Source organism: Cydia amplana, chromosome 22 (genome assembly GCF_948474715.1).
Source record: "Cydia amplana chromosome 22, ilCydAmpl1.1, whole genome shotgun sequence".
In the NCBI taxonomy this organism is placed as follows: domain Eukaryota; kingdom Metazoa; phylum Arthropoda; class Insecta; order Lepidoptera; family Tortricidae; genus Cydia; species Cydia amplana.
The window spans coordinates 6,007,966-6,024,748 of record NC_086090.1 but is presented as its reverse complement, the minus strand read 5'-3'; the positions used below and the strand labels follow the sequence as shown (position 1 = coordinate 6,024,748).

At 37.6% G+C, this 16,783-nt stretch overlaps 1 protein-coding gene across 1 annotated transcript in view; it reads right to left on the bottom strand.

Annotated features, from left to right (window-relative positions):
• LOC134658316 (uncharacterized) overlaps positions 1–16,783 on the bottom strand; it is a 222,894-nt gene that overhangs the window by 28,561 nt on the left and 177,550 nt on the right. Inside the window, exons 18-19 of the mRNA XM_063513947.1 lie at positions 2,783–2,863; positions 813–984 (exon numbers count right to left, since the gene is read on the bottom strand). Coding sequence (XP_063370017.1) covers positions 813–984; positions 2,783–2,863 — 253 coding nt within the window. The remainder of the gene's footprint in view (positions 1–812; positions 985–2,782; positions 2,864–16,783) is intronic.

Genomic DNA, 16,783 nt, shown 5'->3' with positions numbered 1-16,783 from the left:
AGTCCTATGCAAGTTTGGTCAAAAGTGCATATAGAGCATACGAAATAACCTTCGTCTAATAATCCACATCGGTTATAATGAGACGTCCTTAAAAGAGTACAAGATAAAACATTTAACCTAAAAACGCCCAAGTGTGAGTCTAATTCGCGCACAGTGGATTTGAGGTGTCTCCTCCGTCTTTCAACTTTATACCATAAGATCTAACAGATGGCGTTAGCAGAGCTACTTCTATACAAAGAATGCAACCTTGTATGATGTATGATGCATCATATTATATCTCCTACATCGTCCGTTCATACTTCGTTCGTTCGTTCTTACTTGCTTGTTCCGAATGTCAGTTGCTATAAATACAACACCTAACCAACTCTTATAGGACTTCAGTCCCCAGTACTATGTATTACGCCTGCAAGGGCGTCGCCAGCTGATGGGCTAGGGGGCGACACTGTATACTGCCGGGGAGGGGGAGAGGCATACATTTAGTTACAAATTTTTTTCTACAGGGGGTACTCGGGTACTCCCCTTGGCGATGTACCTGTAAGGTAGTAACACTGATTCCTTACGGGCAAACTTCATATAATTTTATATTTTTAATAATGTGGTGATTCTGATTCGCGACGAGCTGAAAACGCGTCAGCCTGCTCCCCTTCACTACCACTACGTGGCTGGTGTCCTCACGTGCTCTCAATGTGCACGGGGTTCACCTCGAAGATCGGCTACGTCAGCCATCTTCGGGCGCACGAGCAAACTAGGAGTCGCAGTGGTCGCCATGGCAAATCGGCGGAAGGGTCATCATAATCATCATCGATTCTCACCCGATGTCGAGCGGCTGCCGGTCGATGGTGGCCACCTTCTTGTCATTGTTGCTGGGGTAGAGGTGGCCGTCTGTGACGGAGTCCTCGAGCGGCCGCGCCCGGTGCAGGGTGCCCGCTTCGCTGTTCATGTAGCGGTATTGCTGCTGCTGCTGGATTGGACACTCCACTTCTCCTGGAACACGAGAATTAACATCATCATCTTCCTCGCGTTGTCCCGGCAATTTGCCGCGGCTCATGGGAGCCTGGGGTCCGCTTGGCAACTAATCCCAGTAATTGGCGTGGGCACTAGTTTTTAGTTTTTACGAAAGCGACTGCCATCTGACCTTCCAAACCCAGAGGGTAAACTAAGCCCGTATTGGGATTATTCCGGTTTCCTCACGATGTTTTCCTTCACCGAAAAGCGACTGGTAAACATCAAATGATATTTCGTACATAAGTTCCGAAAAACTCATTGGTACGAGCCGGGGTTCGAACCCGCGACCTCCGGATTGCAAGTCGCACGCTCTTACCGCTAGGCCACCAGCGCTTTTTTACATAATTACGATAATTAGCATCAGTTTCGTAAAATATTTGACACGACATTGGTAAAATTCGTAGTGATAGGTTAAATTGGAGAATATTCAAGAGTTAATGTTGATAAACTAACCCAGCCAATAAGGTTATTTGCCTTCTAAAATCTTGATCATTTCTTAAGTATGACAGATGAACTGCCAAAACTGACAAAGGAAATGAGGAATGATGCTGTATCATCACATTTGAGATTTAATGAACCAAATAAAATATTATTAATTATAGGTCTTTATGTCTACCGTTTAACTGAAGCAGTTAGTAAATTATTTAGGTCAGCTACGGGATCGTTGAAGGCATAAAGCAGATTTGTATTGTGTTGAAGCATGTAAAGTCCAAGTCGCTTCTATTAAAAAATCACCGCGCAATTTCTTTACCACCTGAGATGAGTGGCAGACCTATAAATTCTTGAACTATTAAAACGGTTGCCCTAACGTATTGGGCAATCTAATTGTCGCAACGACTTGATTTGCGATTGCGCATCGCACAAAAATGTGACCCCAGTAATTGAGCGTAATGACCATAATGTGATTGCTCTAATCAAGATGACCTGTTACTTATACATGCTATCGATACTTGGAGCCAACGGTACGAAGTTGTAATTAGATATAGTAACTAACTGGACTTTTCATTGATACACTACACTTGCCTATAATAGTTATCTCTATAAATGATTTTTGTTTATGTCTTACAAGCTGTATTTCCATACCTTGGCGCAGGGATCGGAACCGGTTTTTTGCAAAAACTTAGAAATAACCATAATTTTCGAATTATTTTATACTCGAAATGTAGGACTCAGTTGTGTTTTTAGGTTACGACTTCGTATTATTAGATTGCCCAATTAGAAATGAAGTAATTAGCAAATAACGAAAAAATACCGTTTCCGTTCCCATACAAAAAATACCGGTATCCGATCCCTGCCTTGGCGAAAACATCAGATATCAGATATCTTTACCCGCCCTCAAAATTCCCAAAAAAGGGAGTTAAATGATGATTTAAAAATTCGTTTTGCAAATAAAATTATGCGTATGATTTCAAATCACAATGGATGGACACAGATGGCAAAAAAATTAGTCTCTCTTAAACATTTTTTTGACAAGCGTGTTTTTTCGAAAAAACGCGGGCAAAGATAACTAGTTTGACAGTACCTAATCATATCCAAAATGATACATGATTTTCTTAATTTTAGCAAAGAGGTTGATTGGTGTTTTTCAAGTGTAGATAATTTGGGATCACTAAGTTCAGGCAGACCGAAAATGAGATGGCGGGACGCCTTGGATGCATTTTGACCGGATTGGCGGGAGAGTGCAGGCGACAGGGTTGAGTGGAGGAAAGGAGGGGAGGCCTTTGCCCAGCAGTGGGACACTAAACCAGGCTAACAAAAAAAAGTTCTTTAATCTTACCTCCTTCGTCCTCGGAATCGCTCATGAATGTGTCCTGCATGAGCTCTGGCGCAGCCACTCTGTATTTGCCCTCCAAGCCACCTGGAACAAACAAACAAACAAAATAAGCAAAGTATTCTAGGTTAGGTTAGTTATGTTCATAGTCCTGAAATGTTATACAATGTGAGTAGGTGTAGGTACCAATTTGTACCAGGGAAATATAAAATCTTTAAGAAATAATATTCATATTCGAACAAAAAGCATCATTATATCAAATACAAATATTTCCGCCGAAAACTTTAAATTAGCACTATTATCAGAACAATGCCACTTAATTACAATGTAAACTAAGTTTAAACCTTATCTTCCAAACAAATTATAAAATACCTAAAGCCTTAAGTATCTTTTTTATATTGGCAATGTCTAGCTGTTATAACCATTTCGCAGGTTTCCCATCGTCTAACAATACAACAATGATGTTAATATTGTAAATCGTAGTTTTTTGTAATATTACATTAGGTGTTACCTTCCATTTTTTGTCACTGTCCGTCATATTGACTTATTTATTTGTAAGATAGGAATAAATAAAACATAATTATGTATTATAATTGAGACTTGTATAGTTTTATGTCATTAATAAGAGTACTAGTCTCTGGCATCTATACAATTTGGGTAAGTAGTAGATAAGCATACTAGTGCAAACAAAAACCTATCAATCCGATGTAATAACTACGACTTCATATAAAACACAGACTATTAGGAATGTCCAACAATCAATTAAAGTAAGGTTTCAAAACGAAACTTTCCTTAGAAAGTGTCAACGTACGTCCTATACATTAGGAAGTACATTACAATATTGTTTTGGCCACGTTCTCATACTGAATGCTAACTAGGTACCAACTGCAAATACACAATATACAAGAAACACGTGAGAAAGAGACAGGTAAAGTGATTAGAATGTAAGGTAATATAGGTATCCCTTTTCAAAGTTTGGTGCTGGTAAATGGGCAGGTTGCATTGGTTTGCATTTGGAGAACAGTTAAAGGTCGATGGCTTGACCAATCGATTCGCTGGGGACATTTGGATGGTTTACTTTGGCCCGTTAGATCGATGCTTTTACATTTGAGAATTACTTTGGATTTTAGTTGTTAAGATTTTATTTTATCTTTTTTATCCGAAATTGCTACCTAATAATTACTCATTGGATTCAGTTTAAACGATGTTCTTAATAATGATTTACTGTTCTGAAGCGCTCAGGTACAGTACGAGTATCATAGACAAATTGGTTCTTACTGTGGATTGAATTTTCACAATATGCAGGGAAATTCCTGGCTATTACTACTCATACATTCGTAGTTCAAAAAAAAACAGTGATTTTACCAATCAGCTGTCTAGGTATTTCTGATAGGTACCTAATGGTGGAATTATAACAATTAGACAGGTGCTAAGGTAGTTTATTTATAGAAGGTATTTGGTTCAATTTTAGCCCCTAACTCGACAACGTCCAAAATACCTTTGACCCTCTCTCCAAATGTTTCCCAAATTCTTCTTTCTGCATTGTAATTATAAAGCACCAAGGAGGTTTACAGTCACAGCCTTCCCTGTTTTTTGTCGAATTAACCCTGGTTATTGTTTACTCTTATTCAGGGACGAGATTATATATATTATATTATTCTGATATCTAATCACATACTGGCACAAACGTACTGGGCTATAACCGCGAAAATCGAAGTTCGCAAATTGCGGGCATTTTTTTCTGTCACTCTAATTACGCCTTCATTGGAGTAAAAGAGAAAGATCCCCGCAATTTGCGAAAAACTGTTTTCGCGGTAGCCCTTCTGGCGTCACGCCGCACATAATGTCAAATAATAAATCTGCGTTGGAGAAAAAGTGTACTGATTGACTTAATCCTTAAAAAAATGCCGAAATACACCAGCTTATTCGTTTCCACTACCCACACCCGAATTAACAGGTTTCCTAAAATAGCAGCACGATAGACCACGTCACGTCGGATTGGCACGCCGCTTTATTATTTAGTTTAATGGCCGCCCAATTGGGCAGGTGAAGATGACAGCGTTTTGGTAACATGTGTTTTGGTAATTATACTAACGATATCTTCGGCCAGACAGCAGCGGAATTTTTCGGCGTCGGAATCTTAAGCTAGGTGTAAGGAGCACCATCTTATTTAGTTACGTAACGTCTTTAAGGTTTGCCGTGTTCAGGTAAGTCGATATCTCGCGGAACCTTGTAGACTGATTTGAGGAAGATACACACAAACAGACAAACAAGCTCAAGTCTTTCAAACGTAGCCTAACCGAAGGTGCGTCTATAAAATTCGGCAAATGATCCTTTCGCAAATCATATGCGCATGGCACTCTACTAGTAGCTTTTTCGTCAAATATGGATGCTATATAATGCTTCTGTACTCTGTGTTTGATGCTAAGCATACCTTTGCGCTGTGTGCATACCTGCATAGGCATACAATGTTGAATTGCATAGAGCAGACTGCAAGAATTTCTCCCCAATTAGAGCCAGGTCATTCAGGTACTAACGTGCCACAGCTGACGCCCAATAAAGGCCACAATTGGAGTCAGAAGTCAGAGTCAATTGCTCGCCTACGCGGTGACATCAGTCTGTGGTTCCCTCAGTACACTTAGTAAAATAACCAGTATAATTTCAACTATAGTCTGTGCGAACTTTGCACAATCGAGGATCATATTTAAATGGTTGATCTGATGCATGCGCTCGGGAATAAGTCACTAATGTAAAGTATCTTTATGATCTTTTAGTACGGCTGCTGTGCCCACGTTAACGCTTAGAATGTCCTCAATGGAAGATCAGATCGCTTTCGTAATAATTAACACGCCATATTTTTTGCTAAGGTAGCTAAGGTAGAGAACTCCAGGCTCAATAGCATGCGACTAGAAAAGGGGCTTTATAACGGGGTTTCCGTATTCCATCGTAAAATAAAATTCTATACCTACTGTATCAACATCAACTAAAGTCGTACATTACGTTGTTTTCATACATCAAGTTAGGTCATCCGAGAACATCAACTAGCTCCAGATAGAGGCTAGTCACAAGAATTTAGTATTAGTATACGACTTTTTTGTTTGAAGGCAGGGTTGTCCATATACGATGGAGCTAAAATTAGAAATGCAATCACTGCATCATGTATTCAATAATGATTTGAATGCAAGAATTAGCATTGGGCACACAGGCACGTTTGTAGCTTGTCGGAAATTTATTTTTAACCGAATTCTATAAGGCCGTCAAATCATCGTGATATTTATTACATTATTTTTCCGATTCCTGGAAAACAGAACAGTTAAAAAAAAGGATCTGTCAAATTGTGATAGGTAAGGTCTAGATCCTGGAGAAATAGATGGCTCTCTTCAATATTATTTATTATCATGAAATATACGAAATTTGTGAGGAAAGCACCATTTTGTGAGGAGCAAGTGCTGATGAAGAAGAGAAAACGATGCCCTTCAAGTATTAAAGCATCTTGAAAAATTGTCAATTATTCAAGTAAACTGCCTGACTGTAGACCAGTGCCCTGTTTATCAAAAGCTTGTAACTTGTAATACAAGTGGAAGTCCCTTTCTAACAAAACCTGTCAAAAAGTGACATCCGCTTATGTATTACAAGTTTCAAGCTTTTGATAAACATTGCACAGGGGCCCGTTTCTCAAAAGCTTGTAACTTGTAATACAAGTGGAAGTCCCTTTCTAACAAAACCTGTCAAAAAGTGACTTCCGTTTGTATTACAAGTTACAAGCTTTTGAGAAACGAGCCCCAGTAAATAATACAGTGAATCGGGAAGTGATGAAGATAATGTTTATTTGATGTAGGACAGTTGATGACAACGTAAAGGGTTAGCGGTCAGGGTGTGATAAATATTGTGACGAATTAAGGGCGGGAAGCCGTAGCAATGATGTCTGAGGGGGCGTATTCAGGAGCTAATGGAAAATATGATGCCAATTCGATATGAAAATCGGTGCACTCGTCTACTTGAAATTATCGGCGCGAGCTATCGCTATCGTATTGGTAGATCTAAATATACGTTTCTGAAGAAGCCCTTGGCTCTTCTATCGTATATTGTAGAAATATCAATGCGATTTAATATGTACCTATATGTATAAGTAAGTAAGTATATGTTTTACCCTTGTCTATACCAGATACCTAGATCCAATTATTTAGCATTTATGTTTTTCGTTTCATATATTTATTTTCAGTAATATTAATAGTACATTAACTTCATGAATATCTTCGTTTACTTTATATGTTTCCACTAGCTGTTGCCCGCTACTTCGTACCCGTGGATTAGTATATTTTCCGCATACAAACTATAGGGGATGAATTTTGAAAAATCCTTTCTTAGTGGATCCCTAGACCTTATAAGGAATCTACTTGCCAAATTTGAACTTTCTAGTCCCAGCGGTTTGGGCTGTGCGTTGATTTAAGTCAGTCAGTCAGGTCTTTCACGTTTATATATATAGATTAATGTAATTAAAGGTACATTTAAATCTATAGACATGTTTGCTTACTTAGGTAATGTAATTTCATCAATGTAAAAGTCACATCAAATTGGCAGCAACAGCTACCTACGTAAATAAAAAGTATGTTTTTTTGTTTATTTTATTAGAAATCATCAAGCTGGGTTCTTATCTCAAAAATATTTCCAAGATAACACTTGTACAGAAACTTTGCACACACAATCCATACAAGTTTTCAAACGTACAGATCGATTGCTGATAGACAGATATACGTGTTCTACGTGTGTCTAACACTTACGTATACCATTATCAAAACATTTATAACAATAAAAATTTACTACTTACTGAATTCCAATAACTCTTACTCAACTCTTAAAAACACGAGCCCTATTTTTACAATTTGCTAATATGTTTATAGTACGAACGCTTTCAACATATTTACGGCGCGGTACGCCCAAGTCTGCAATTGTTTTTATGAATCACTGCTAAGAATAGCTGCAGGTAATTACTCTACCTTATATACTAGCTTATACCTATTGAGTAAGGTAATTTGTCCTAGTGTTTGATACAGTGGAGATGTCAATAGACGTCATAGAATACTTGGAATTAGTAATTAGGGTTTAACATATACGACATGTGTATGATGTGTAGGACACAGAGGCAAGGTGTCATCAATTCAATTAGTTTTTCACTAGATTAGGCATTTGTTTTGAAACAATAAGGCACTTGTAAATGAAGTACAAATATAGAGCACACCAATAATGCAAGGCAATTTTGGCGAGGCCATAAGTATTAGGTTCCTACTGGAGTGACATGATGTTTTCGCTACAAATAGAAGTTTTAATGATCCATTGATGATGATATCATTGGATTGAAATAATCTCTGATGAAGTGTTTACTTTTGTACTGCGTAGTTGATGATTTTCACATACATATATTTAAATGGTAAATTATGATTGCTTTTATTGAAGCCACAAAAAAAATTATACGACTAAAGGCATCGACGTCATTCTTCTTTTTTGGCCATAAACTCGGTGTAAAGAAATTTGAAAAGTATTGAAGGTCTATTGCCTGAATAAAGAACATTCATTCATTATTAAATTATACAACGGGACTTAATCGCGTATCTAAGTTTTAAGATTTACCTTAAATAAATAGGTAAATCTTAAAACTTAGATACGCGATTAAGTCCCGTTGTATAATTTAATAATGTGTAAAAATCGTGAAAGTTTAAATCAACATTCATTCATTCATTCATTCATTCATTCATTCATTCATTCATTTGTAACAGAGACAAAACGCGACAATCCTTCTCGTTACAAATCACGCATGCAAAATGCAATAATCGCTTGATTACTTTCGTAGATCATCGATGAGCGTAATCTCTCTTGTAACCAACAATAATTTACTTTCGATTCCAATTGCACGCATCACTGCAATAGCTGCATAGCTTATTAAAACGAATACGCATCAGAAACTAATTAATTGGTATAAATGCCGGTCATTCATTCAATCAGTCATTCAACACGGTAAAAGATACTTCCGATCATTATTAGTGGCACCTCTAAGCATTTGATGTGTAAGAAGTGAATACAAAATGGAAGCCCGCATTTTTGAGTGATATGCAGTTCTTCGACAGTTACCGTACATTTTTGATCATCAGGATTTTTTCAAATTAAACTTCACAGGTCAAGTAGATCTTGTAACTATAGTTTGTCAAAGGACTGTCTCATTTCAAACATAGACAGAGAGAATCATACTTCTTTGTCTTACACTATAGTACTAGCACCCAATAGAAAAAGGTGAGTATAGTTTTTTTGTTCTTATTTACTGACAATTTGGTTTGACCAACTATATTTCCGCTTGTTGTTTACCTCTGCTTATGCTGTATTATTTGTTTTATTTTCTTGTGTTAAGGTGGGCGATAAAGAGTACCTAATGTCAGAGTTTGTAAAACCTCTTTCCGTATAATTATGATGGACGTCGTTCTCTATCTTAAGCCAAAGCGTTCAAATTGTCGATTGACTCCATACTGTATTTGCTAATCGTAATAAGAGAGTATACATATACTCTCTTCTATCTGTCACCAATAAAGGTGCGAGTAACTGACCAAAGTGACCATTTCTGAATTGCGACTGACATCATCCACGGCTAACGTCACTACTTAAGGCGGGTTATGACACAGATGCGGTTTCTGAAGGTGGATAGCGTGATAACCGTCTAAAGGATGACTCAAATTATACCGGGCCGTGTCCGGGCCGGAGCTTCCGACGCTTACTTTTCTACGACAGATGACAGGTGATCTCGTGATGCTTTCCATGGAAAACGAAGCTCCGGAAGCTCCGGCCCGGATACGGCCCGGTCTAACGTGAGTCATCCTTAATGCGTAGTGCATTGATGGTGTTATCACGTGTTTACGACAATCGTATTTAAATGACCATGACACATGTACATATTTACTTACAACTAATTGAATAGGTGATCAATCATGATCATTTACGCAATTTAAGTGACTAGCTTCTGCCCGCGACTTCGTCTACGAGGGATGATGATGATGATTGGTAAAAACTACCCTATGTCCTTTCCCGGGCCATAGGGGTCACTATCTTGATACCAAATTTTACCTAAATCGGTTCAGCGTTTTTAGCGTGAAGAGGTAACAGGCTAGGCTAGGCATGATATGATATAATCGTACCAGTAGAGTTATTAGTAGTGATATGAAATACTCCAGAACTTGTTATTCACTCTAACAAGTCAACGAATTTTAATTCTAATCAAATCCCACGGCTATTGTCCTTGTCCAAATCAATTTGCTCGATAGTGTAGGTATCTGCTACTAATAAAGGTAAGTGACCACACTAGGAGCGTCGACTAATAAGATCATCATTGGAAAGGTAGCTAAATGCGTTGTAAGGGTTCCGTGTCAATAAGGTAAAATCCAAAAACCATACGGCGGCAAAAACCATAGGTGGGAACGGTGGATGCGCTGTGTCTCGCTTCAACCTATGGATGTAGCCGAAGCCAGTCGCGCAATGTCGTGGCCAGGCCGTTATGGTGCGACTCCGTATGTCTTTCTGTCTGTCACATCGCTAAATATCTCGGGAGCTATTTACGCTATCGATTTGAAAGGAAAGGAATCTATGAACAAAGCTTTTTTTAAAAAGTACTAGTATTACTACTACTATAGGGGAGAAGTAACATGTAGGAGCCAAGTTTTAAAAGAGCGAATTAGTTTCAGTGCGAATTATGATGAGTAGAATGTAGGGACCGTTAAATTAGTGTTTTCTTCACGTACATAATTCGGTTCTGTAAATACAAGTGGCTCTTTCAAAAGCTGGCACCATGCACCTTCTCCCGTATAGGAGCGGCAGCTGACATCATCAGTAAGGTTATTGCGTGGATGATGTTTGTTTATGTCCGATGCATGTTAATGGCTATTGGATTTGTTGATTCTTTATACAACTAATTGATTATTTAATCATGTTTGCGTGATTGTTTTACTTGGTAAACCTCTGTTTCACGGGACATGATCTATGTAACACTGATTTAAACTTTCACGGTTTTTACACATTATTAAATTGTACAACGGGACTTAATCGCGTATCTAAGTTTTAAGATTCAGATTTTGGGATCTATGTAATCTCAACAACAATATATATAGGGACAAATTTGGGACGTGTCCAGAGAAATCCGCCATTGTGGTGACTGTTTTTATCCGTGCCAAGGATCTGCCCGATTTATAGACTCGGTGTAAGTCCTGCCAAATTCCCAGTCAAGGTCGACTTTTATAAGCGGTTTGCGGACGTAAAACTGATCTAATGAGAGTGATCTTTGATGGTTACGAGTTTATAGAACTGCTGACATTACTGCTTATGGTAGCTGGGTATTTATTTATTTTAATGACGGATCGGGAAATGGCGAGCATGTGACCAATTTGGAAAAGATGGCGGACTGTCAAGTTTTGCAATTCACAATGCAATAGGGCATTCGACTGTATTTACTTAAAATAAATTATTTTACAACATGCATGAAATAAAGCTAACAGAGAAATGTAGACAGCAGTTATTTTTAGACACAATTTCTATTTTAAAACTCGTATAAAATAATAAAACTATAAAGAGCAGGTTATTTGATTGTGACGTGACATGCTAATGTTTCATATATATAATCCAGACTCTGCCTAAATAGAGTGGGTAGACAAAATTTCTACCCACTCTGTTATTTAATAATGCCAAACCTTTCTGCAGATCTAAAAAGGTGGGTAGTTTCCTCAGAACAAAGTTACAAAAATGAGCGAAAAATGTTGTCTGGAATTTGATTTTAATCGGCGTGGGCTGAAGCCAGGATAGGAATAATATGTGACTTTCCATCATAGAAGGGTTCTTATGATTTGAATAAGGACCCGATCTATCTAAGATCTTTCTTTCTTTTTCATATGTGTATAAGGTCCCTTCTGTGTGGAGAGCCGCATATTGTCTGCTACATTTCTAAACTATGTGGTGTAGCCAGCCAGCCATGAAGCCAGGATAGGAATATGTGACTTTCCATCATAGAAGGGTTCTTATGATTTGAATAAGGAACCGACCTATCTAAGATCTTTCTTTTTCAGAAAAGGGTCCTTAAGGACATAGCATAAGGACTTCTCTGATGCTTCATATGTTTATAAGGACCCTTCTGTGTGGAAAGTCACATATTGTCTGCTACATTACTAAACTATGCTGTGTAATTGAGCATACATTTAGGTAAGGAAGCATTAATTAAGCCCGTTTCAATGGCCGTCCTATTTTTAGGCCAATGTTTTTGTACGCCATGGTCTGTTTATTCGTACTCGGAGTAAAGGCGCCCACTGATTAACAGTCCGCCGGACGATATCGGCCTGTCAGTTAGAACAAAAAGTTGACAGTTCCGAACAACTGACAGGCCGATGCCGTCCGGCGGACTGGTAATCAGTCGGGCCCTTTTTGATAATAAACATAGACATTCCATGTTTTTATGATATATTTTTCAGTCTGGATTAATAAATAACATTAGGGGCGGCGATTTAGACCAAATTTTTTATTTATAGTTTGGACATAGTTTTTAGTTTTAGTTATAATTTTTATTTTAAGGGTATTTTGTTGTTTGTTACTTGTTTTAATCTTTAAATAAATAATAACATTAACTAGCCAACTAAAATATTGGCGGGGAGTCTGTAGCAATTTGAGAATATTGAATAAAATATAACAAGCAATCGAGCTTCAGAATAAAACTGTGCTCATCAGCGTCGCAATATTTACTCGTCTTGGGACCAGAGGTTTGCTTTAACGCTAAATAATTTTAAAAACCTTTCTAAAATATTTTCCAACACGAAAATCGAGTAATCGACTAAGTGTGTTACGAGCATTTAAATTAAAAACAATGATATTGCGAAACATTCATCATAAACATGTTTTCAAACCCTTTTTTCATCTGATATTGGTTGTAAAGAACAAAGTTCCTTGACATCAAATACCCCCATTACCACAGAATAAATAATAGTACTAAGTACAGAAGACTCACTCTCTAACAAAACGCGTCTGTTACGATCAGCACAGATATGGCCGCTAGGTGGCGACAGCGCCACGCGCGGCTTATGGCTTTCCCCAAAATTGGGGCCGAACGGATGTACTTTTAGCTACCTGTAGCAAAGCGACGAAATCGCGGAGTGAGAGACGCCTGCCATTACTTAGTATTTGTTTATCTCGACACCTCATATGGGAGATGCACCTACGTCGCACAAAAATAATACCTGTTCGACTTGTTTGTCATAAAACGCATCTGGTTCGCATGATGGGCATCAAATGACATCATATGATGTATCATTTATGTTTTTCAAACATACCTACATGTTTGCTAACCTTGTGATCGTATCAGCAGTGGTCACTGCGGTCAAAATGTCAATTGTATTAATACAATTAGCGACAGGAATTTGGGCTAGATTTTTATCAGTCGATGTACCTACTAGGTATCTGGTTGCATAATACCTGTAATGACTTGTCTGGTTTGTTTTACTCTATCGTGAGGTCATGCCCTGAACGTCCTCTAAAGTTGGTACATAACTCACCGAATCTAAGAAGTTGTCCGATTTATTTGTTCAGGCAACCTATTGACCTTTAGGTATAATCACAATAACGGCAGACAAGCAGTCTAAGCGAAACTACCCCTGTCACATATATGTAACAATAGAATAAGAAGTTTTCGTCAACGCCGGACGTATAAGTACCTATGTTCGGTTCTCGACTACTCAGGGTACGTCGTGCTGTCGGCCTGTCAAAGATCTCGTTTTATTTTATGTCAAACATAATTTCTGACATAAATAGTCAGACCACATACTGTGATGGAGTACCGCGAAAAACGTAAATCGGAATTTCGTTATATGCCTCTCTACCTCTTACATATTCTAGCGATAGAAAGGCAGATACAACAATTTCGATTTTCGTTTTTCACCGTAGGACCACTAATATGAAGCTATGTAACTTGCATGGAAGTTACCAGTGTTACCATCGCTCACTCACACACTTCACTACCTCACTTGGGACGCAGGCCTTGACTTTTCAAGCTAGAGGAAGACTTAAGTTTTTCGCTTAATCTGGACTTACTCGTACACGCGAGTAAGTCCAGAATAAGCGAAAAACTTAAGCGTAGTACTCTACGCAAGTTATTCAGTTCGTACTATTATTTAAACATTGTGGAGTAGCCGTGTGAATCGAAACGTAGAAATATAACACACGTAAGATAATGAAGTCATCTAGGAGGCCGTTCATACATGTGATCTCACCTCTTGAGTAAATAGCTATGTAAATTGCCACTAACTGAACATCCTGATTTCGCGCCACCAGTTCAATCTGCTTGTTTGTGCAAGCGGCCTTGCGGCCGTGGATATGGAGTCATATGTGTCATAAAATAAACTGATGTTTTGGTAAGACTTGGTTTTAAACAGGAAAGTTAAATCAAATCATACATTATCCGCCACCCAGAATTGATTTGCCGACTGATTTTTAAAGTTTCCTTGTGAAAATGTACACCTAGCTGCAAACATGCATGACCTATTTATGAATGGATACCATTCATAATGTAGCCATACAGTTTTGCAGTTCGCTGTATATTAATCTTGCTGTTATCAATACCTTAATTGCTTATAAAACAGTTTTATTTGTGAAATAAGTAAGAGTTAATAAATAGTTATTGAGTAGGATGAAAAGTATTGTTATCGCTTGACCGATTCGGAAAGAAATACTTATTTCAGCAAACATTTTCATGGGCCAATAACTACCTAACTATAAGATCTAGGTTAGTGCTTTGGCATGAAAGGGAGACTAGACAAAATCTAATTGACCAAATTGGCATTTCCTATAGAAATAAGTTTATTTCTGCCCCAGAACGCAAAGGGCGTGTCTTCTAGACAGATTTACTTGCTTTTGTTATATTTTTGGTAAGTTTTATCACCTAAAGTCCAATAACATAATGGATTCTCGGACTGATTGACACGCCTTGTCTCACTGCGACGTATATCTGGGTTGGCCCTAGTTTGTCGCGCAAGCCAAGAAAATATTGTCTAAATATAAGGCATGAATGTCTATTTCTGTCTATTTGCTATAGACAAATCCTACAGTAGACACGGAAATAACTTGGGCACTTCCTTCGCATATTTACTTATTTTTTTACCGTAGAGTTAAAAAAAATGCAAACCATTGGTCCAAGCAGCGGTCATCGCGACATTACAGGCATTAATGGCAGTTTTAACCTCCTACGTTGCCATTATATTTCAACGAGCTAATAAATACTGCCATTATGACCTACTTGTGTTCATTGTTTTAGTGTAAGTACTTTAACTATGATCTCACCGAAGGATAATGGTTAAATACAATGAATCTTCTCTTAGGGATTACCCATTAAAAAACCCTACTGCGGTTGACAAGGTTTTAAGACGAAAGTGGAAGGCCCACGCGGAAATTCGCCGTTTCATACAAACGTAGTCCTAATTTTCCTCTCTGATGGACATTAACATTATTGAAAATATTTTGACACCATTTGTTGTATATCAACCACAACTATGCCCCTGCATTTGATTTATTTTTAATTTTTAATCATCATAAGTTTTAGATGCTTTAAGAAGTTGTATGAAATCTGTTTTACGCTCCTAATTTTTACAATAGTAAATAAAAAAATCAAAAAAAGTCTATGGTAAAATTATGTAAAAATAATTTTGAAATTGAAAATGGGGACTACGTTTGTATGGAGAAGCGGCTGTCCCTTTTCCTCTTAATGAATCCATTACTAAGTTGAGTGAGCTGATATTTAAGCTTTTTGCACAGAGATGTTGCTAGTTAATGTCAATGACCGGTGGACATTCGACACACACTTCTTTTAATTGTAACGACGTCCTGCGGGCGCAGCATGGTTCCATATTTATCGCCTGTCACTATGTCCATCACTTTCGCACTTATATACTTGTTAGAACGTGACAGGCATGGTGACAAGCTATATAAATGCGACCGTGCTACCGCCGCTGAAGCCCCCACTAACAAGATAGATTTAAATTTTAAACCAGCATCCAAATGGAAACTCGTAACATCTAGAGATGCGCTCTCCGATAGTACCGTGTTTGTATTTATACTATTTTTCCTCGTGGGAGTTGCCGACTTACTGCTGGATGAGTTTGTGGGCGATATATCTGCCACTGCAATGTAGACAAATGTTAAGTGCAGTTGCAGTACAGTAACTATTAAACATATATTTAATGCCTTGCCTCGAAATCCCTTTTTCCCTTTTTGAATGTCGTCCAAAGTATGATGTAACGGTGAAAAGTAAGCTAAGAAAAATCGAAGATGCGGGACCTTTTGCAATATTATAATATTAAATTAAAACAAAAACACGATTGAGTTTACCATATTAAAATCCTTAAACCTATAGCAATTGAGTTTTTATTGATGTTTTTGAAAATAAAAATTCTCATTACTTTAAGCCAACCCGTTATTATTGAAAAAATATGTAGACTAGGAGTAATTTAGATGATAATTTTGATCTGGATGTTACAACAACTGGAAATTTTCAGCCTACAAATGTAAGATAAGATAACATAATATATCGTAAGCATTATTTGTTTAAGAGTAGAGTCACTCGCAGTATTTCTTTATAAGTTGGTAACCTTTCGGCACTTAGGGTTTTTTGTAAATTAAAATATAATTTTGGTCCTTCCGTTGCATATAGGCACAAAACAAAGAAGTAACGTGCTTTCTTTTTTCCATGCATATAGGTTATCGTCATGCCTTCGCTTTTCATACCTTTTCTTTGAATTGTATCGCATAAAAATATGCCATCTAATTTATCGAGTCAAATTAGTCCTAATGGAACGTTTAAACAATTCGCTATTATTGAGTTACTGCGAGAGACGTACAGAGGTGTGACTCCACAATATACCTACATCAATCTCCTGTCAAATAATTTTAGTGGGTAGGTATATATATACCTCTTATATATTTTTTGTGTATTTATTCGAAGTATCT